This window comes from Helobdella robusta, assembly GCF_000326865.2.
Source record: "Helobdella robusta unplaced genomic scaffold HELROscaffold_9, whole genome shotgun sequence".
Classification (NCBI taxonomy): domain Eukaryota; kingdom Metazoa; phylum Annelida; class Clitellata; order Rhynchobdellida; family Glossiphoniidae; genus Helobdella; species Helobdella robusta.
In genome coordinates, this window is record NW_008705512.1 from 1,151,501 (window position 1) to 1,174,653 (window position 23,153).

The 23,153-nt window shown below is 34.6% G+C and overlaps 2 protein-coding genes across 2 annotated transcripts; one reads left to right on the forward strand and one right to left on the reverse strand.

The window, feature by feature from the left end:
• Positions 1-8,705: 8,705 nt before the first annotated feature.
• On the forward strand, positions 8,706-11,209 carry HELRODRAFT_166033 (hypothetical protein; the record flags this gene model as incomplete). Its single annotated transcript, XM_009033071.1, has 2 exons — positions 8,706-8,845; positions 9,403-11,209. 2 exons carry the CDS (start codon positions 8,706-8,708, stop codon positions 11,207-11,209), a joined length of 1,947 nt encoding a protein of 648 aa, XP_009031319.1.
• Positions 11,210-14,135: 2,926 nt separating this feature from the next.
• Positions 14,136-17,356, reverse strand: HELRODRAFT_154361 (hypothetical protein; the record flags this gene model as incomplete). The annotated part of the gene is given in 8 exon segments (XM_009033072.1): positions 14,136-14,279; positions 14,291-14,439; positions 14,772-14,902; positions 15,187-15,290; positions 15,597-15,732; positions 15,982-16,123; positions 16,916-16,970; positions 17,336-17,356. 7 exon segments carry the CDS (start codon positions 17,351-17,353, stop codon positions 14,354-14,356), a joined length of 672 nt encoding a protein of 223 aa, XP_009031320.1. The 3' UTR covers positions 14,136-14,279; positions 14,291-14,353.
• Positions 17,357-23,153: the final 5,797 nt, after the last annotated feature.

The window sequence follows — 23,153 nt, forward strand, 5'->3', positions numbered from 1 at the left end:
ATAAATTCAAAGCGAAACAACAACAACGCTCACTTTTAGTGTATGTGAGATGATGAGTCAGCTAGCAGAAATAATATTATCATTATCTTAACCACTATCATCATCATCATCGCCGTCGTTAAAATTATAATTGTTATCATCGTCATCATTATCATCATTATTATCATCATCATCGCCACCATCATCATTATCATCATCACCGCCATCATCATTATCATCATCAGTTCATAGAGAGCATAGTCAGTAAGGATGAAATTTTAAATAATTTTTTACCTTTTCAATTTAATTAAATCTTATATCATTCATTCAATCTATTGCACCATGGGTGTTTTAGAATAGTTTTTTTTAGTTTTATTATTTCCATCTACAACATTAGTACTGGAGTTATAGTCGACCTTGACTGTCATCGTCACCTCGCGCGAACCTGCATGAAAAGGTTGTTCCATTCCATTCCAACCGTCAAGTTCCTCACATGCAAGTTCTTCGTCCGATTCCAGTTTAAAAAATTTTCCGTCTCATTCACTTTTTATTCAAAATTCCACAAAATTATCCGCAAAGTAACCCACAAAAATTTGTATGTTCTCTAGTTAGCCAAGATCAATTAGAAGTAAAATTATCCAATTAGCTGGTTTAATTAAATTATAGATTACAAGAACGAATGATGCAGCATCCCTCCATCCATTCATTCAGTGCAGCGTGAATGCATGCAATACAATGCACCAAGTCAGGTGTGCTGTGTTGTGAGTAGAGAATTATCTGATGGTATTATGTTATTAATTACGTTATTGCTTTTCAACATCATCATGGTTTCCCCACACTTTTTGGGTTTTATTATCGTCATCGTGATCCACCGTGATTCATCATCATCATCATCTTCTTCTTTTTCTACATCTTTTTCACCATCATCATCTTCTTCTTCACCATCATCTTTCCATCATTATCAACGTCTTCACTATCGTCACCATCATCCTCTATTCATCATTACCACCACCAGCATCATTACCCTCGTCGTAGTCGTCTTCCTCCTCCTCAACAATAAGTGGGAATAAAAAGCTCTGGAGATAAGAAGAGTTTCCAATTAGGATGCACAAATTACGAAACTGTTTTTTATTGATAATAACAAACTCGCACGCACGCACACGCACGCGCACACACGCACGCAAACACATACACATGCACACACGCACATACATATGAATATGGTTTCTTACAAGTTTGCACACATCAGCCTCGTTTCACTGCAGAGTGATTGTAAAAAATGAGACATCCTATAAATAAATGCACTCAATAAACGTTCTCATTAACACACGTGCAGACGTGTTAACCACAAACTTTCAACATACATACATACATACATACATACATACATACATACATACATACATACATACATACATACATACATACATACATACATACATACATACATACATACACACGCACACATGCATGCATACATACATACACACGCACACATGCATGCATACATACATATACATACACACATATGTGTAGTATAAACAAGTTCTTAAAACGTGCCAACAACAAATACATTAATATTCTCATACACACACGTGTGAAACAAATTTAAACATAATACTTTACATACAAACGTGCAAGCTTAAACGTAAACATTAACAACTAGATAAACAACATGGATATGTGCATAAACACATACAACATACGTACGTGATATACATGCAGAAATCATCAGCTTCTTTATAAGATGCACATTTGGAGTTATCAGTCCTATAAAAAAAATAAGGTTAACTGAATTTTTTATCTATCATTGCAGAGTTCGGTTGTAGTAGTTGTTGTTATTATTGTGGTGTTGTTAAAACAGTTGTTAATGTACATAGGACTTTTTGGTGGTGTTGTTTGCAAGTGTTTACTGGCTATCAGGTGTTTGTTGGGGTATCCATCAGACATTCATCTATCTTTAGATCATATTAATCGTTCTTCTCTTCAACATATCATTTATTTTATCATTACCATTCTCTGTTTTTTTTTATCATGAATTAGCATAATCTATTCAACAGCTTTTCCGTCATCTTCATCATCACCATCATCATCATCGTCGTCGTCATCATCCTTATCATTATCATGTCATCATGTTGCAAATGATGCACACAACAGCACAACAAAAGCATAACAGCACAACAACAACAACAACAACAACAACACAACAACAACACATCATGCAAACACGTAAATGTCTTTCTCCTCTTCAGTTAGATTAGGCTAACATCATTCTTGTTTTATGTTTAATCTCTTACTCAAAGTGTTATCATTTAGCAGTAGAAATAATAAAATAATAATTATTATTATTATAAAATTATAATATAATTAAATTATAATAAAATTATATAATTATTTTTATGAAATAATAATAATTATTATTATTTTATATTTTTTACTATCATCATTATTTAATTATTATTTGATTTGATAAATGTATCTTCCTCTAATTTGTAAACCTTTTTATTTTTTGTTGAATCTACATGGGATATCTGGCTGGCTCTTACACATGTAAGGTAGAGTTGAAGTTTTTGTTGGTTAAGATTATTCTAAATGATTTGAACTGAACTGTATGAAGACTGATGTCAATGTTTTGTACGAGTTTGTAATAGTGATAATAATTTTTCAGTTCATTTCTTAATTTTTTAACCAACTTGGAATAAGTATTAGAATTATTCGCATTAAAATTAATGATGATGATTAGCAAGTAGATGGTAATGATAATAAAAATGATGATGATGATGATGATGACGACGAGAGGATGATGACGACGACGATGATGACCTTGATAAACATGGCAAATAATCCATCAAAAAGCAATAGTGGTCACGTATTATAACCAATATTATTAATTTCAATAATAATAATGATAATAATAATAATAATCAGGATAATAAAGATAATAATAATAATAATAATAATAATAATAATAATAATATAATAATAGTTATAATAATGATAATAATAATTGGGATAATGATAGTGAACATCCTGATCATCATATAACACGTGATATTGATCATTTGGCGCTAACATGCTCGGATGATTTTTCATTGTTTCATTACTGTTATTATTATTTCTTTGTTCAACATTATTGTTGTTATTGTTTCTTTGTTCGCCACCATTGTTCGTGCCGCTTTCTATTGATTGACTTCCTGTTAGAATGAACTAAAGTCAATAATATAAGTTATTATATTTTTTATATTCTAATATATATGTGTGCGTGTTTGCGTGCGTGTGCGTGTGTGTGTGTGTGAGTGTGTGTGTGTGTGTGTATTTTGGCACACATACTGTTTGTTTTATTATTATAGTATCGGTAATAGTTCAACCTAGATGATTGATTGATTGATTGATTGATTGATTGATTGATTGATTGATTGATTGATTGATTGATTGATTGATTGATTGATTGATTGATTGATTGATTGATTGATTGATTGATTGATTGATTGATTGATTGATTGATTGATTGATTGATTGATTGATTGATTGATTGATTGATTGATTGATTGATTGATTGATTGATTGATTGATTGATTGAAAGGTACTTGAGGCACTCGCATGCTCTTGTCTGCAAGTTAGTTGTCTTAAATTTTTAAATGCGTGTGTATGTATGTGTGAGTGTGTGTGTTGTGTGCGTGTGGTGTGGCGTAGTGTGTGTTTGTGTGTGTGTGTCATCTAAGATGCGAATTAAAAAATTTCAGTGTTCACCACCTTAGTGTAGGAAGAGAGAGAGAGAGAGAGAGAGAGAGAGAGAGAGAAAGGGAGGGAGGGAGAGCATGTTTGTATGTTCATGTTATTAAGTGTTGCTAAGTATTTGTTATTGTTATTAAATTAATGTTGAGTTGTTTTGTTGTCAACACCTGCATCCGTCTTAATCATCGTGCAATATGTGCACTTCGTGTAGTACACAATCGCTGCGTGTACAACTGCATACGTTTGATATATGTAGTATACAAATTATATGTGTACAGTACATATTGTATACATATGTTATGTTTGTATATAATATTAACTGTAGAATGTTGTTTGCGTGTGCGTGCGTCACCTTGCGTTGGCCTGTTTATAGCGCAAACGCAAACAAAGGCTTTAAAAGTTTCCGTCGACACACGTGGATGTTCGTCTGTTGGATGGTTTGTTCGTTTTGTTTGGTTCATTCGGTGGTTGTATGTTTGGTTCATCTCATTTTCTTTTTTTTTATTTGCTGGAATGTTTCCGATGCATGCCTCGTCTGACTCATCCGTGTGTTAAAAAGTTATTTGAAGCTGCTGTGAAAATAATTAATTAAAATGCTGGAAAAAAGATATTTTTTCCAGATTTTTTACTCTTATTTCTAAATAATCGGAACGAATTCGATTCTAAGTTTTAAGAAAAAGTTTCAATTGAACAAACCACAATTTCAGCTATCTGAGCGGATGACTCGCCAAAATTGTTGGGATAATTAATGTGAAACTGACAGTCGAAACACCCATTCAACACTAATTGAATCAGCAGTGAATTTCTTGAGTTGCATGAAGCCGAGACAACTTGTCATCCTCGCCGATCATAAATCATCAAAACAAATTGTGCAAATCGTCAAATAAATTATTGTTTGTTACATTAGCAAACAACATCATCAACAGCAATAACAACATCAGCAACAAAACGTCAACTACAACATCAACAACAACAACAACAACAACATCAATTACATCAACTACAACAATAAAATTATAACAATGACATCAACAATATCAAAAACATCATCGATATTGTCCTCAAAAACAGCATCATAAACAAAACAACAACAACAATAATAATAATAATAACATGGCAAAAACAATTAACGCATGCAGAATGTATTTCATCATCATCTTCATCATCCTTCCCCAAATTTCATTGATCGCTGCCCAAAAGTATGTGGTCACCATCCTGTCCACTCCTAGAAAGAGGCCACCACAAGGACCACAGCCACAAAGACCACCACCACCAACCACAACTACAACATCATCATCAGTACCATTCTCAACAACTCTGTTTACAACATCAACAACAACAACAACATCATTATCGTTATTAGTCAGTCATCACAATAACATTGGCGTTTCCAACCAATATGACGACAATAAGGATGTTGATGACAATCACAACAACAACAACAACAACAACAACAATAATAATAAAAACAACACTAAAAACAAAACCAAGGATAGCACCAAAAAATACCAACTAGCTTCTGAAACTAGTGGTTAGTTGATTGGTTGGTTTGTTGGTTGGTTGATAGGTTAGTTGATTAGTTGATTGATTAGTTGGTTGATTGATTGGTTGGTTAGTTGATAGATTGACTGGTTGGTTAGTTGATTGATTGGTTGGTTAGTTGATTGATTGATTGGTTAATTGATTGGTTGGTTAGTTGATTGGTTGATTGATTGGTTGGTTAGTTGATTGGTTAGTTGATTGGTTAGTTGGTTAGTTGATTGGTAAGTTGTGTTTATTGTCTATTTTAAGTATATTAGAAGTGACTGCTGATAGATGTGATGCTGATGACGACGACGATGATGATATAGATGACAGGGAGGAGTAGAAAGAGGTTTTGAAGAGGATGAAAATGATAATTCATCATCATCAGTTGTTACCATTACCACATGCCCATTATGTTTGACCTCACTTTTTCACACACACACACACACAAACACACCACACACACACATACTATATATATATATATATATATATATGTGTGTGTGTGTGTGTGTGTGTGTGTATGTGGGTGTGTTTGTGGTGTGTGTTGTGGTGTGTGTTGTGATGTGTGTGTTTGTGTGTGTTACATGCAAGATAATTGCATACGGTCTGTTTGTTATTATTATAATTGTTTGAAAGTTTTTTCGTCTAGCTCTAATATGGCAAAATAGGACGTGCGTTAAAAAATTTTCAAATTTATAAATTTAAAAAAAAATCAGCTCATCATAATTTAGCAGATGTAAGGCGTATGGAATTAATTAAAAAATGTTTTTTCGGTTGGAAACAGTTTTGCGCGGTCGTCATCGTCATCGTCGTAATTAAGATGGCGTGTTATCATCGTCGTCGTCCTCTTTATTTACATCACTATTATCATTATCTTCTCCATCATCATCGTCATCGTTATCACCATCCTCGTCATCATCATCATCGTCATCGTCGTCATCATCATCCTCCTCATCAGCATCGTCATAACATCGTCGTCGTCATTCAGATTGTCCAGCCTTTAAATTCACAACACACCAGTGCAATGCTATAAAGCTTCATTACATCTTAGTTAGAATGATCTGATCATCATGATATTATTATTATTTATTTATCATTTCATCGTCACCACCTTCCTATCCCTGCCTCAACGAACGGCAGAATTTGCCTGACTTCCATGCTTGGTTCTCCCGTCTAACCACCGACACCTCAAATTAGGGCCTCTTAGCACTCGTTATTTTTAAACTTGGATTCATAACAAATCATAAAAAAAACTTGGATTCGTAGTCTTGAGACAACTGACATTTAAACTTTAATGTCACAATTTATATCAGTTCTGTGATGAAACAGAACAGGATGAAACAGAAGAACAGGATAAAAGAAAACTGGATAAAACAGCTTTTTCGCTTATCATGACAAACAAATAAATTAAAGTGCTGAAGAATAAATAAATTTAAAAAAATGTCTTGTTTTATCCTTGTTCCATTCTGTTTCTGTTTCTGTTCTGTTCATGTTATGGCGTTTGCACAAAATGCCCCAGACCAAGTTTCAACGTGTGCTTGCAGTATGTTTCGGCTAGCACGACTAACCTCATTTTATTATTCCCGTCATTCGTGTTGCTAAACACAATGCAAAGGAACTTCAGTGTTTATTTGTTTGAAATATCGAGTGTGAGCGCGTCAGTCCTTACTTAAAGCTGTCCTGCATGCGTCTAACAGACCAGCGCCATTCAAAGCACGGAATGATTGTGCATTTGTTTTATAATGAATGAAATTACGAAAGCAAAAAATTTCGTCTGTTTTATTTTTGCAGCAATAAACGATGAAACGAACATGCTGCGTGTAAACAATAATGAGGCTAATTATTATTTTCATCCCGTCGTTCATCGCGTGAGTAACTTTTTTTCTTTCTTTTTGTTGGTCTGATGATTTGTTCATAACATTTCGTTACGTACGCTTAACGTGTTATGAATTGTGCCTGATGTTTTACAATGCGTGATTAACAATTCATTATAAACGTACAACAATTCATAATACATGCACAACAATTCATAATGCGTGTATTTGTATAATAATTCATAAAACATTCATAACAATTCAGAATGTACGTTAACGAAATTATTTGCAAGCAGTGTTTCAATATATCCAAAATGCTGAACAATGTCCAGTTCAAATATTTGCTTTGCCATCTTGCTTTCAATGCAGTTGTATTTGGTAGTGGAACAAATTTGGCAAAGGTGCTGGTGTGAGTGCCACAAAAGTGCGGCTGATGTACTCAAGGATCGCATATGAATCATTTCTTTACACACTTATCTGTGGCCACCCTTTAACTAACTGAATGTAACATGATTTTGAGGACAGTTGCGTGGAAGTTATAAATATTTGATAGTTTTTTTGTGTGATTTACAACGCAAATACTGTATAACAAGTATTTGCTTTGTTCATTATTATTATTAATGATTCTTTCATAGAAATCGGTCATCAAATTTGAAATATGAATGAATTAAAACTGCTATAAAACCCAACGCGAGTTGTCTGCAATGCACTCATGTTGACCTAACAAGTAGCATGTTCGAAATTTAAACATGAATCTAGATCGTTCGTGCCTGCCTGTTGATTCTAGTGACTAGTTGAAATGAGGATGGATTTGTGGCACAACAAATGAAAATTTTGTAGCACAACACACAAGACTCACCGACTTCTGTTGAATTGTTTCAATGAGTAGTCACGTTAGAGCGTGATGTAATGAACAGATTGCATGTTGGTTTTTTATTTAAAACTCTAAAAAGGTGCACCAGAGAACCTTTGTTTGGTTGGTCCGCAGAGTGCTCCAGCCACGTCAAACATGACGTGTTTGTTTGGCAAACATTCCATGGAAGCGTTAAGGAAGTTTTAGTTTTTTCAAATAATTTCAAACGTAAATAGTTTTGCAGTATGGTAGGTGAATAAAGTTTATTTGTGAAACAGCAAATTGCAAAAAATGCAACTTTAATAAACATTTATGAAAATTTTTCAAACGAAGGTTTTTGTCAACAAATGTTTTGGTCTTTAACTTCAAAAATACTTCCAAGAAAGCAAGTCCCATCAAATGGTCAACTGGATGTATTCTGCTTTTTAAAACAATTTAATTTTTTTGATTTTGAACTTGTCAAAGAACTTGCGTATGTTGATTTTCACTGGCCGTGCAATGTGCATGTGTTGTGCTGGCATTGCTTGCCCACTGACACCAACTTATCCTGTTACTTTTAAATAAAAACATGATACTTTTACTTGACACATTTAAACCAAAGAAAAAGCTAAATAATTTCTGTCCAACAAAACAATTGAGTCCGCGTTGTTTTAGTTTATAAACGAATTTTTTACAATTAGTAGTTGGCTGCATTCAATAATATATACACACCACACACGCACACACACACACACACACACACACATCACACACTCACACGTTTTCCAACAAAACTAGGACCAAAGTTATCAGGTGGAATGATCATTGCAATCCTGCTGTCAGCTGTTTTTTCATTCCTGACGTTAGCCTTGACCAGCTTCTGCATTGGTTCCTACTATCTGAGGAGGTACCACAAGAGGAAGAAGAAGTGTGATGACGTCACCGTCCACGATATCAGGTGATGTGATGGTGGTGATGATGGGAATGTGATGATGGGGCTGATGGTAATGATGATGAGAGTGATGATAATGATGGTCACCATTACAATCATTTTTATTCCATTCTATGATTTTTACACCTTCCTCTTCGTTTCGTGTTCCTTCTTGCAGCCTGCTTCCTGCAAACACGTGTTTTAATGTTGACCAATAAATTTTTGCTCTAGTGTTTCAAATTTGGTTGAAAAGTTCATTTCTGGTGTTGTGTTTGAGAAGTGCAAATGCACCCCATCTCATCAAATCAATACTTGCTGCCTTTTAAATTGAGCATTTAAAATGCAAAAAATTGAATAAGTAATACAAATTAACCAGCATGTTTAGGATTTGGCCCGTGTCGACAACCGGCGAGTTGCACAAAAATTTGTCAAAAAACAAACTTATTTTGAAATTTTATTTAAGTTTATAAACATCAACTTATTTCAAAAATGTCATTAAATTTGTTAATGATGTTCAAAAAACTGTTTAAACTTAATTTCGACACGTCCTAAGGTATAATTTTCAATCTCAAATAAAACTTCAGCAACGTCAGCAACGGCACGAACATTATTGGAGCCACGATGTCGACCACCACGCAGACGGGCACCCCATCATCAACACCCACCACCACTCCAAACAAAACGAGGAAGCACCCGGACAGCCTGGATGGTGTGTCCAGCTTCAAAGGGGTGGACAGCATGACCAGGAAGTCGGCTGATAAGCAAATTAGCAGGCCACTGCTGCAGAGTTCGACGAACAGCGATCTTAACATTTCCACTCTCCCTCCTCCCCCCGCTGACCTTCTACAAGACTTCAGCCTGCATGACGTCATTCACGATCTGGATGACGTCATGCTGCATCTCAACAGCGTCACTTTCAACGCACGACACGACGTGAAGATGTCTCCATCATCACCATCCTCCTCCCCCTCCTCCTCAACCCTGCCCTCCACGTCGAGACTGAACAAACACAAGCAGCTGAAGACGGATGAAATTATATACGCCAACCAGATCGTTCACAAGGATTCCTTTGATATCAACACTGTCAACCTGACTGGAGTGAAGAACTTGATACTTGCCAGCAGCTGCAAACATGCGCCTATTCATCTTTCTGATAACAACCAAAACAACAACAACAACAACCAAGACAACAAAAACAACACCATCAAACATAACAACAAAAACTTCAACGATTTAAACTCTAATATTTGCTTTGATAACAACCTGAAAAGCGTCAACATTAACAAAGATACGAGCGGTTACAACACGAACAACAACAACAACATGAACAACCGCAACAACAACATCAACGGCAGTGACAACATCAACAAATGTGATGATGGAATCAAGGAAACATTGATGGTTGGATTTCAGGAATCGCGTTACAAAACAAACAATATGGATGTCGTCACTGGGTCGAGGCATGGCGATAACTACGTGCAAGATGGCCATGATGTGGCCAGTGAATGTTTGGCCGCCGAGAAACTGTTGAATAATTCTTCCAAGGCCAAATACGAAAACGTGGATGAACTTTATGGAATAATAAATAAAAATAACCCCATCCCTAATGGGAATAGCAGCTTCAACAACAACATAAACAACGAAAATGATAAAGTCGAAAATAAAATACAAAACATGATCAGCAACATGAACAAACATTACAATGACACTAACACACGTAAAACAGCAACAACACCAACAAATCCAGCAACAGCAACAACAACAACAAATCCAACAACCTCAGCAATCACATATCCACCTCTGATAAGAAAAGTGAAAAACATAAACGTTGGTGAATTGTTATCAACAGCAACAACAGGCAACAGTGCGGAATTACAAAATGTGAAGAATGCCGATGTAACACATGATGAAACTGGCCCAAAGTTCAACAACAGTTTCAAAATAAACTGTAACAACAACCTCAACAGCAATAATAATAATAATAATAATAATAATAATAATAATAACAATAATAATAATAATTTTGAAGAAATAACAAATGTAAATAAAAATAACAACAAATTAAAGAACAAGGGCAATAAAAATAGTGTGGAAATTTATCAAAACAGTGACACGCAGCAACAGTTGCCGCAACCGATCGATAATTTATCTAATTGTCTACAACAGCAATCGCAACAACAACCGCAACAACTAAATTTATCACTAAAACAACACAAAGTAACAGAACATCAACAACAACGAAAATATCCACAACAACAACAGCAACAATTGGTTAGTAGCTCTGACGACTTGTACAGCAGGGTGGTTAAAAATCCGATCAAACCTGCCCCCTCAGTTTACTACAACATGTCTGACTACATTAAAAATAAGAATCAGTCGAACTTCGTGTGAGACGAAAATGTTCATTGAATTTCTTTTTGTTTTGTTTAGTTTCGTGTGCAATGTTTGTTAGAATGTTGTGAGTTTCTGCTATTAAATTATTCAAATTATCCTGACACTATCACCATCTTTTCACTCACCATCATCGTCATTGCTTTATCGTCCAAATCATGTTTATTCTTCTTATATGTATCATCATCACTGTTGTCGTCATCACTTCTGACACCATACAACTACAACAACAACAGCATCATCATCAGCATCGACACAAACAACGACATGTATAATCATCTTTAACAACAACAGCGTTAACAACAACATTAACAACAACAGTTCATATCTTGTTTAAAACATGCTTGCTTTCACTCAGGCTTTTTGAATTTTAAATGTTTTAACTTTTAAACTTCAATATTTCAAGAATATTATTAATGCATAATGCACGAAAATGAAATAAATTTTATTATTATTTATATAATTTATATACGGGTTTGACAGTTCATTTAATGGTTTTTTTATTATTGGAGTTATATATTTTTAATATTCGTTGAACTAAATAAGCTACCTTGCAACATAAATAACTACACTAATGTGAAAATTCATCCTAATCGTTCTTTCTTAAGTTTGCAAATTTGTGTACGTTGAGTGAATGCATGAATGAACGAACGAACGAATGAATGAATGAATAAATGAGCTTGAGACTATTTGATTTTGATTGCAATAAACATAAGTGAAACATAAACAAAAAACTTTTTTCTAAATTTTGATTAGTATAAAGATGTCAGACGTGATATATATCTATATGCAATCCATTATATTTATATATATGTAATTTAGGGAGTTATTAGTAATTTATGTACATGTGTATAATTTACATATAAATCTGTTGACGTTAAATTAAAAAAATATTGGAAATGATCGTGCTTTTAATAATTTTAACCGACATTTCCTCCAAAACTTAAATATTGTCTGTGTCGACCGACGTTCATGTTAGAGGATGTGTCGTCTCAATCAATATCAAACTGGAGATAACTTTTTTTGATTCCCATCGCTCCATCATATTTCGTTGAAATTTTCTTCATAACAAATGTTCATCACTGATATATTAAATATATATAATATTATATCCATGGTATATATATCTCCCTATGTTATTAACGATCATGAAACAAATTTTATCATTTTTAAGATGTTTATTTTTCCATTGATTATTTTATAATTGTTATTCGTGCTTCATCAGTTGTTAGAAATTTTAAATTGTAAATAAGCTTAGCTGCAAAATGTTCATAACTACTTTGATAACAGTTTTGGGTCAACCGGCAATATATTATATATGCACCAACTTATAATAATTTATTCAAATATTTACAGAGCCTAACGACAATTTTAAAGGACCAACGTTAAATAGAACTGATTCTCACATGGCATGCTTCACTGTTGATGGGACAAGAATGATTTGAAGGTCGTTATGTTGTTTTAAAAAGTTAACGACTCGTTGAAAGCCACTTTTAATTGCCTTCTGACATTTGGATTTTTTTTAAACATTTCAGTTGATTTCAGGCGACACTGGCACGCAGACATGTTTTACGAATTATTTTGCGTGTTTATTTCATTTATTTTTCTTCTTGTTATTTACATGCACGCGTTATCATTAATCTGTTAGAATCATTTAAAGTTTTAAACTCAACCTAACTTTATGCATGAAGATTAAGGTGAAGATAAATGGCTTATCCGCAAAATTTGTTTTTGCATTATTATCGAGAGTAGCTCACATTCATGACCTCGTTAGCGCTTTGATAGTCTTCAAGTTTCACACTGAATCACGTCAGTCAGCAGCGCGTACGTAGGTGCATACACTAGTTCTGATTTTCTGTTATAATGTCATTACCGTGATCAACCGTTGAAATATAGGTTAAGACTTGCAATAATAATAATCTAAATGCTACAAAATTTGAATTCCTTTCTTTCAATTTCAAGTTTTTTCATTTGTTTTCAACAAGTTCGTCAATCAATTATTAAACAAGAAAATTTCATGTCTAAAAAATTAGGCATACAGGCATTTTTATAACAAACTTTAATACATGTTATAGAAATAAATACCATTTCCAACAAAGGTTTCAATAAAATGTTAAGAGGTATTTTTCTACGAATATTTCATGTCCCATTGTACAATACATAGGTACATAGCCACATGTCCCCATCTACCAATTTTATGTAAACTACGCTGGCTCATTAATCACATTTACAAATTATAAACAATTAAGCATTTTCGTACTTGATAATTTCAACCTGCTCCAAGACAAGTTATTCGCAACGAGAATAAGAGAACCATTCTGAGTAACTTTTTTGTTGTTGCTTGTGTATCTATGTGGCTTCGTGGTGTTACAAAACTCAATTTTGCTATATTTGATGTACATAAGCAATAATTTTCCAAAACTATTTTTCGATTTGTTTTTCGACCTTTCCTTTTATAAATTTCCTGTCAAATTTTTGATCTGTCTTTTAAAGTATGAAAAATAATTGCAAAATCTCCGTCGTTGTATTAAGAGAAATGCCAGCGCTAATTCATTAAGAAATTTTACGAATTTAGCACCAACCTTTTTTGTTGTAAACACACACGACGCCAATGAAAATTTTAACCAAATCTTACCTGAATATTTTCGGTTTCACTATTTGATTCATTGCAAGGTTGGATAAATTTAAATTTCAAAAATAATCTCGGCGGTTTGGAGTGAATGAAAAATGGATGGAAACAAATGAGAAGCTTTCAATGGTAACCACTCTGACAAGGGTTGACCAAAAACCTGCGCCAGCTATAGTTTTAACGATCAAATTTTATGGAGTAAACGATGAAGCCAGCTGATGCGAAGCTGGCATGAAAAGGATTTAGTGTGTAACGTCATATTCAATTTGTATTTTTTAGTGCAATCAAAAAAGATATAAAACAAAATTTAAAACAAACCAAATTAATTCAACTGTACTACAATAAAAAAACAAACAGTTTTTAAATAATTTAGAGCGACGTAACAAAATGATCATTTTACAATTTTAAATATTTCTAAACCGGAAGTTAACAAATCAACAACATCATTACAACATTTCAACCAGATCATCACATTTTCCATTATGATAGTTATAAAACTTAATGTCGTTTGCCCGTTAGTTGTTCTTCGAAAAATACTCCTTAGACTTTGTGGGGTCTGGCTTGATGGTTGGAGAATCGGGCTTCCAATTCGCTGGACAAACTTTCAGAAAAATTTAAATAAATTCATATTTCAATAATTAGCATTAAAATTCATAATCATTAAATATCACACTGCAATTGATTCATTAAAAAAAAATCTAAAAACTTTATAAACAAAAAAAAGTAATTCTGAAAGAAGGAAAATATGTTATGTGAGTGGAAGGATAAATTGTAGTAAGTCATAACTGAGTTGCATCTGTATATATGATTACAAAATTCATCAATCAGTAATTCAAATAAAACAAATGCACTATTAAATGAAAACAAAATTGACTGCGATGGGTTAATAAACTGTGGGAAATGAAAAGCAACGATGAAAATTGAACCGCCAACCTTCTCCATGCTGCTCAACGAATTGGAAAGCCTTCACCAGTCTGAGAGTTTCGTCAACTGATCTCCCAACAGGTAGGTCGTTGATGGTCAACTGTCTGACCACTCCTTTTGGGTCAATGATGAACAAACCTCTGTCAACATTTCAATTAACGAATAAACATAAAATAATTGAATGTTTTGGTGGCAATAAACTTATCAAAATTTGTAATGAAATATTGTTAAAAAAACATTGAAATGTTTCTTTTAAGAAAAAGTAACAGAAAAAATTAGTAAAAAACAAAAATGCACAGACAGTTGCAAGCAAAAAACGAAAAACAAACAAAAAATAAATGAAAATAAATATCAACAGAATGGGCAAATTCTAACAAATTAGAAAAAAATTCCATTGGCATAACAAAATGTTAATGAAGAGAACCTCAACGCAATGCCATCTTTCTCAATGAGGACCCCGTATTCCCTGGATATGTTCTTGCTGTAGTCTGCCAGCAGTGGGTACTTCAACCCTCCTAAGCCACCCTCCTAACAACAATCATCATCAGGTGTCAACACAACGAATCATCAACATCAAGATTTCCAAGCATTTTCACAACAATCATCATCAGGTGTCAATACAACAAATCATTTACATTTTCAAGTAACTTCATTTTAAGTAAGTTAGCAGTCATATAAATTTTTCACTTGAATACATTATATAAAATAAGAGTTGTAAAGGGTTTTAAATGATGAAGCTACAAATTTAACCACAACTTTGATAGTAGGTCATAAAAAAACAAATAGAATTTTCAAGCATAACTAAATGATTGGAACGTAATAAAAAGGAGAAACCTTTCTGGCAAGATTGATCCAGGCCAGATGACTGAAGTGTGAATCAGTTGACACCCCAACCACCTCGCAATTGATGGCCTTGAACTCTGCTATGCGATCACTGAATGCTATGATCTCAGTTGGACACACGAATGTACTGTCACGTTATTTCAATTTAAACTTCAGTTAAGAGTAACCAAAAAACTTTCACAAATGATGTACAACTACTCTATAGAACAAGTAGAAACGTAAATACTGAAGTCAACATTTTTAAAGATTGAATCCAAAATTTCAATAAAACATATAGATTTCTAAATTATTAAAATGTTATAACATGGCAAAACATAACAAAAAAAATAATCCAAGGATAACAATCAAGTTAGAGAACTGGCATGAATAAACTAACAAATCAAGAGGGTAAAAGAAGAGAACCAGGTACTTCCCTTTGAAATCAGCCAACGATAACTGCTTGAACCCCCCATCAACAACAGCAGTGCCCTTGAAGTCTGGAGCTGCTTGCTGGACTTTGGCTGCAAGAAGCTTTGAAGCTGTTTATTAAAAAGCAAATCAATGATCAACATTAACTACAATTCAGAAATAGATATAATTTATTATAGAGATAAAAAGAATGAGAACTAATAAAAGAAAAAACTTTTAACTTATTCATTGTGTAGATATTCTGATTGTGACCACAGACTGTTAAGGATGTCTATAGGGCGGCACGATGGTGTAATGGCTAAGGTGCCTGGCATTGGTGATGCAGTGTCCGGGTTTGAATGCAAAAAGATCTCCGCCTACCACATGCAAAAGTGTGTGATGCGTTGATTCATGTTAATTTATGCACCGTGTGTTTGTTGTACTAATGATAAAGCACCTCAGTTGCTTGCCATGACGCTATATAAAATGACATTATTATTATTATTAGAGCAATGTTGCAAATGCAAAGCCTGACAGCAAACAAATTTCAAACATATATAAAAACTTCACCAGAGGCTTATCCCATTGAGTCTATGCCATTCATTACTATAATAATTGATATTTTCACACACTACTTGATTCATTCATCACATATTGATTTAAACACTCATAAACTTATAAATTAACTCTAACAGATGTCATTATTTAAAAAAATTGTAATTTTGATTCAGATTTAATTTTAATTAAATAAAAACTATGATGAAACTGAACATGGGTAAACATGTGAACTTTCAGTGGAATGTGATTAAAATGAAAAGAATCTACATACTAATTGCCATAGTTCACTTTTAAACAAAATTAATAATAAATACTTGTGTGTTTCATAGATAAAAATGTATATGCAAGGTACAAAGCAAACTAACATGTGGAAAAAGATTTGTTGATATTTCTAGTTACAACCTGTCTGAGAGTTGTACCCTGTCATTATTTTTATTACAATCAATTAAATTAAAATAAATACATAAATATTTTCTCGCCACCACCACCTTACTTATATTTATTTTATCATATGACTATTCACTATTATTACATATTATAAAACTGATTAAACTTCAATCTTAATGAATAAAGTTTAATCATTAAAGAAAACTGAAATGTAAATGACTAACTAATCGGTGAAAGGAAAGTGAAAAAAGGTGAGGTGAGAGTGAGGCAATCAGGATCAAAATCAAAGATGACAATGTTGGTAGTGATGAAATGAAATAAAACTACTTACTATTCATTAAAACAATGTAAAGAAAAATTAAAAAAAGAATGATATATATAAAAACTGCAGCATTAACCAAAATGAGATTTTTCATCAACGAAGTCATCTTTTGTTGTATCTGAATTATTCAAGTTGAAACCTTGAGACGAGAAGAATTACGTAACCAGCCGCTACTAATGAATGAATATATTACGCTCAGTCATTTGGAGACGCAGATTCACGACGAAAAGTGAATTCGTGAGAAATATATATAAACAACTATTCATCAAACTCATCAAATGTTACAATTTTATAGTCCATTTATAAATACTTATACAATTTTTTTAAATTTAATTTTAACCGATTTATTTCATGCATTTGCACAATGATGATGATGATTAGCCATTTAGTCGAAGTCGACTTTCGGCCACTTTATGGATCTGTCTTCTCCATGCGTTCCTGTCCTCGACGATTATTTTAAGTTCTGAGATCGTCATTTTGGTGGCCGATGTGATTGTATCAAGCCAACGTAGTCTTTGTCGTCCTTTTCTTCTTGTCCCTCCCTTTACCTAGCATCATTGAAGTTTCCAGCGAATTTGCGCGCATAACATGGCCGAAAAAGGAGAGTTGTTTGACGATTTTGCCCTCAAGCGACATTTTTGGCTTGATACGGTCCAAGACCGTCTTATTTGATGTTCGCGATGTCCAGGGGATACGCAGTAGTCTTCTCCAACACCAAAGTTCAAAAGCGTCGATCCTTCTTTCCGCTTTCTTGATTGTCCAACTTTCACATCCATAAGTTGCTATGGGAAAGACAATGGCGTTGACGAGTCTCGTTTTCGTTGCAATGCTCACATCTTTGCTCCTCTAGATTTTATTTATTCCTTGCATTGCAGCCTGGCCGAGTGCAATCCGCCTTTTGATCTCTGGTCCATTTTGGCTTCCAGGAAAATGAAATCTTGTACTGTCTCGATGTGTTCATTGTTGATCTTGATGTTTACTGCATCATTGCATGCCGTTGTCATTACTTTCGTTTTCTTGATGTTGAGGTACAGTCCCATGCGTTCACTTTCCTCTTGAATTCGTTGGATCAAGTATTTCAGGTCTTTCTCACTTTCTGCAAGTACAGTTGTGTCATCCGCATATTGCAGGTTGTTGATAGTCCTACCTCCAAGTTGAATTCCGATTGTGGTCTCGTCCAGATTGCATCGTTGCATGATGGATTCGGCGTACAGGTTGAACAGAGCTGGAGATAAAATGCATCCCTGCCTGACGCCTTTACCGATTTTGAACCAATCGGTGTTGCCATACGATGTTCTGACAGTTGCTTCCTGATTGGAGTACAGTGTTTGTATCAGTTGTTCAATGTGTTCTGGTACGCCCATTTGTTTCAAACACGTCCAGAATTTGTCATGGTCCACACAGTCGAACGCCTTGGTGTAGTCAATAAAACACATATAGACGTCCTTTTGGTATTCTCTAGCCTTCTCCATAATCCAGCGTAGGTTTCCAATTTGATCCCTCGTGCCTCGTCCCTTGCGAAAGCCAGCCTGAACATCTGGTAGTTCTCGTTCCATGATTGCCACAATGCGGTTTTGTAAAATCTTTAGCAGGATTTTGCTGGCATGGGAGATGAGCGCGATAGTTCGATAGTTGGAACATTCCTGTAGATCACCTTTTTTAGAAAGCCAGGGACATTCCCTTCTTAGACATATTTTTAGAAAACGAAAACTGATCTTGTCCAGTCGTTGGGCCATGATTTTGTGCTCCAGATTTTCTGACACAATTTTTTAAGGATTTTGACTGGTATTGGCTTGAGTAGTTCTGCTGGTAAATTATCCGTGCCTGGGGCCTTCCTGTTTGGTAGTTGTTTTAGAGCCCAACTGACTTCTTCTTCCAGGGTGTCCGGTTCCAGATCAATCTGTTTGGGTTGAACAACCAGTTGGATTGATGGATTGCCAGCGTATAGCTCCTCTGCATAGTCCCGCCATCGTCTCTTGATTTGCCCCTCTTCTTGCAATATTATACCATCACTGTCCTTGACGGTAGACACTTTGCATGCCATGAATGATTTTCTGGCCTGCTTGACATGGGTAAAAAGAGAACGGGTGTGACCGTGTCGGTTCGCCTTTTCCAGTTCCTTGCATTGGTTGTTCCAGTATGCTTCTTTGTCCTGTCTGGCCCTTTTTTGGAACTCAGCATTGAGTAGTCGGAATTCCTCGATGTTCCCCTTTGTCTTGGCCATGCGACGATGCTCGGCAATCTTGATTGCTTCGTCGGTCAGCCACTTCGATCTTTTCATTGATTTATTGAACGGGATGATTTCCTCTGCTGTTTTTCCTACGATCGATTTGATTTCTTCCCACATTTTATCAGGCTCTTCATTGAAGAAGTCGCTGAATGCCTCAAATCTGTTCTTTATTTCCACTGCGTATTGGGCGGAGATGTTGTCTGTGTCAAAGCGGCGTAATGCTTGAGGTCTCTTAGTGGTGTTGAAACGAATTTTGATTTTAGCAGCCAGTAGCTGATGATCGGAGCCGCAATCAGCGCCTGGATAGGTTTTCGTTACTAGTATTGAGCTTTTCCAGCAGCGCTGACATAGGATATAGTCGATTTGGTTTCGATGTATACCGTTTGGTGCTGTCCAAGTGTGCAGCCTTCGTTTCGGCTGTTCAAACCAAGTGTTCATGATCGAGAGACGATTTTTTGTGCAACATTGGATCAAGCGGTCACCTGCGTCATTTAGTTCACCAAGACCAAATTTGCCGACCACAGGCAAGTCTTCACCTGATCCGACTTTCGCATTAATTTGCACAATATTTAAGCGTTTTAGTTCGCATCATTGAAGGAAATATAGAAAAGTGGAAATAAATCTATAAAAACAAAGTTGAGAATGATAGAATCTTGCGTTTTTCCGAGCTTGCTCTATGCATGTGAGACATGGACAATAAAGAAAAGAGACAAAGACAGATTGGAATCATTTGAGAAGAAGTGCTACCGAAATTTGTTTGGAATCAATTAGAAGCAAAAAGTAAAGAACGAAACAATCAGAAATTAACTTGGAAGACAGAAAAGTGTATATGACAAAGTCAGATAAAAAAATTAAGATTTTTTGGACACATTTGTAAAATGAGAGACGACAAATTTATTAAGATGGTACTAATGAGGAAAAGATATTGAAAAAAAATTGTTAGACCTGCGAAGAAATGGATAGAAGACATTACTGAATGGACTGGTGTTGGTATTCTGAATTCAATAAAACTGGCGAAAGATATAAAAGGTTTTTGGAAAGAAAAAAGGAAGAAATAAATGAAAAAAGCATGCTTAGATGTACACCATCGGCCTCGACGTTGCCCCGATGGACAAAGGATTATTGATTGATTGACTGATATGCGTTTTAGAATACTGTTCTGTTTTATGTATAGCCAAACGGATTTGAGTTCTGACACATGGATATAATATATATATATCCGTGATCTTACAGGCACACCCCATGATATTTATTATATACATATGATTATCAAATATATAAAATTATATATATATGTAAGTTATTATATATATTCATTTATTATGCTTCTTCTTCTTTTTCTTTCTCATGCCTAACCTTCAAAAACATTGGCAACCATCGACCTCCACAAAATCCGATCCTTGACACTTTGTAGCAGTTGAAATGAGGCGATATTCAACAAATGACACAAGGACTTCACGAATGTTATTCGTTGTTGACCGCGATCTCTTTTCCCTCATACATAACTGCATATCTAAATTTAATGATTTAGGAAAAAAATTCGTTATATAGAAATTCTGTTGTATAGAATTTGTTCGGAAAAAATTGTCTAAAAGGTGTTTATAAGTTATATACATTCAATATCTAAGGTATTTACAATATCTTATTCTTTCAAATATTTATTGCGCGTACAATGAATTTTTTCATTTTAAAAACATCAGTTATATTTTTAAATATTTTCATTGTCAATTTATTCCTGTATTTAGCATTGGATTTACGACAAATCACTCCAAACGGTAAACATACATTTGACATTTGGACGCCAATATTTCATTTCAATATTTCGTCGACAAAAGAATATTAATGTACAAAAGAAAATAAATGAACTGTTGTCAGAGAATTTAATTATTAAGTTCCAAAAAATTAACAACATAAGCACATACTGACAGTAATAAGTATGCAATGAATACAAAACAATGGAAAACGTAGAAAACAATTATCTGTGTAGGTGAAAAGAGGGAGGTGTGGTCGTAGCAAAAGAATTGTATGAGGGCTGTTGTATGTTGGAGATAGGTTGCATCCATTGATTGCCGACAACTCCAACATTGGGAGCCATGTTAACGGGCCTAGGGTTCCAACTGTTGGCTCTTACTATGGGATGTGGTTGGTATAAAACGTGACGTTGCGTGGGTATTTGCGGACTGTTGTTTCTGATCATGGCAGCTATCATGGGTACCATGACTCCGCTGTTGACCATAGATGGTGGTCCCATCATGCCGTGTGTAGGTAACGCTGGTGGGATGATTCCAGAATTATTATTCGAATTTCTCAACTGAGTTTGGTGTCCATTTTTGGGAGGCGGTGACTTGGGACGTAATCTTTCTATGTCTTCGGTGCAACCAGTCAAGTGACCATCTGGTTTTTTAGTAAAATTTGCATTATATGACTCCCTGTCGTAATTGGTACTGGTTAGCTTGGGTCCGATTGTTAGCCAGCCTGGTCTGATTGATGTATCTCCACCGAATAAGTGCAACCGTCGACGACCAAGGCAAAAATGCTCAATGATGTGAAATATTTCAACTGGCCTTTCATCACTGCCATCTCTTGGCTGTTCATCGATTATCAGGTCAATATCAACATTTGCGTGAATGAAATCTCCATCTGTACTTCTACGAACTGTACCCTTTATTCCCATTAAGCAGTGTTCCTGCGTAAAAACATTTTTTAGTTAAGTATGATCAAATGTATGATGTATTTGTGAATATCATGTATCATGAATGTTATAAATAAAACCAACTTTTGTTCGTTGAAAGATTGCCTTTGGTTCAATTCTTTTGTCGCCTCTCCATTCTTTATTAGTTTCAATCCAGCAAATGTCTTCACATCTCCTGTAGCCCCACTTCTTTAAACACTGTTAGTAAAAAAATAATCAAAATAAACATCTCAATCAATTTGGTACAATTGCAAATTAAAGTCTTCGTATTTTATTTTTAAGTTTTAACTTTAAACTCAAAATATTGTTAATCATAAAATAAAAAAACTATACATTGCCAATGAAAAAACAATCATAAAACACTAGATTGTCTTTAAGGTACTTACCCTCCTGCCAGCATCCAGTCCATCACTGCTTCCACACCACATCCAAATGAACGACCTCGGAGCTGCTATGTGCTCCAGTTGCAACTTCTCTATCTGTCAGGTTAATCATATTTGAGTTAAGTGTCATTTATCATGATGGTGCAGAGGTTGTTTCAAAACAATTTTCTCATCATCAGCATTATTACTGATTTAATGCATACTTCAAAGTGATCAATCAGACAATTCGTCATCATTATCAGGGATCCTGAATCAGGTAACCACAACAGGATTGTGATTACGGCAGTCTTAAATGAAACGTAATAAAATAGCAGGCTATACCACACCAAGAACTGTCAACGCAATGGTGTAATGGTTAGAGTGCCTGGCATTGCTGATGCAATGACCAGGTTCATGCGTAAAGAGATCTTCTGCCTATTCAAGCAAAATGACATGTTGCATATATTCACCTGTGTTTACATGTACTGTGTGTTTGTTCCAAAAATAACAATGCGCCACAGTCGTTTGCACTATATAGAATGACATTCTCATTATTAAGAAATGTTTGATCAGCAGTGTTTAATAGTGAACAATTAAACAATGAACAATC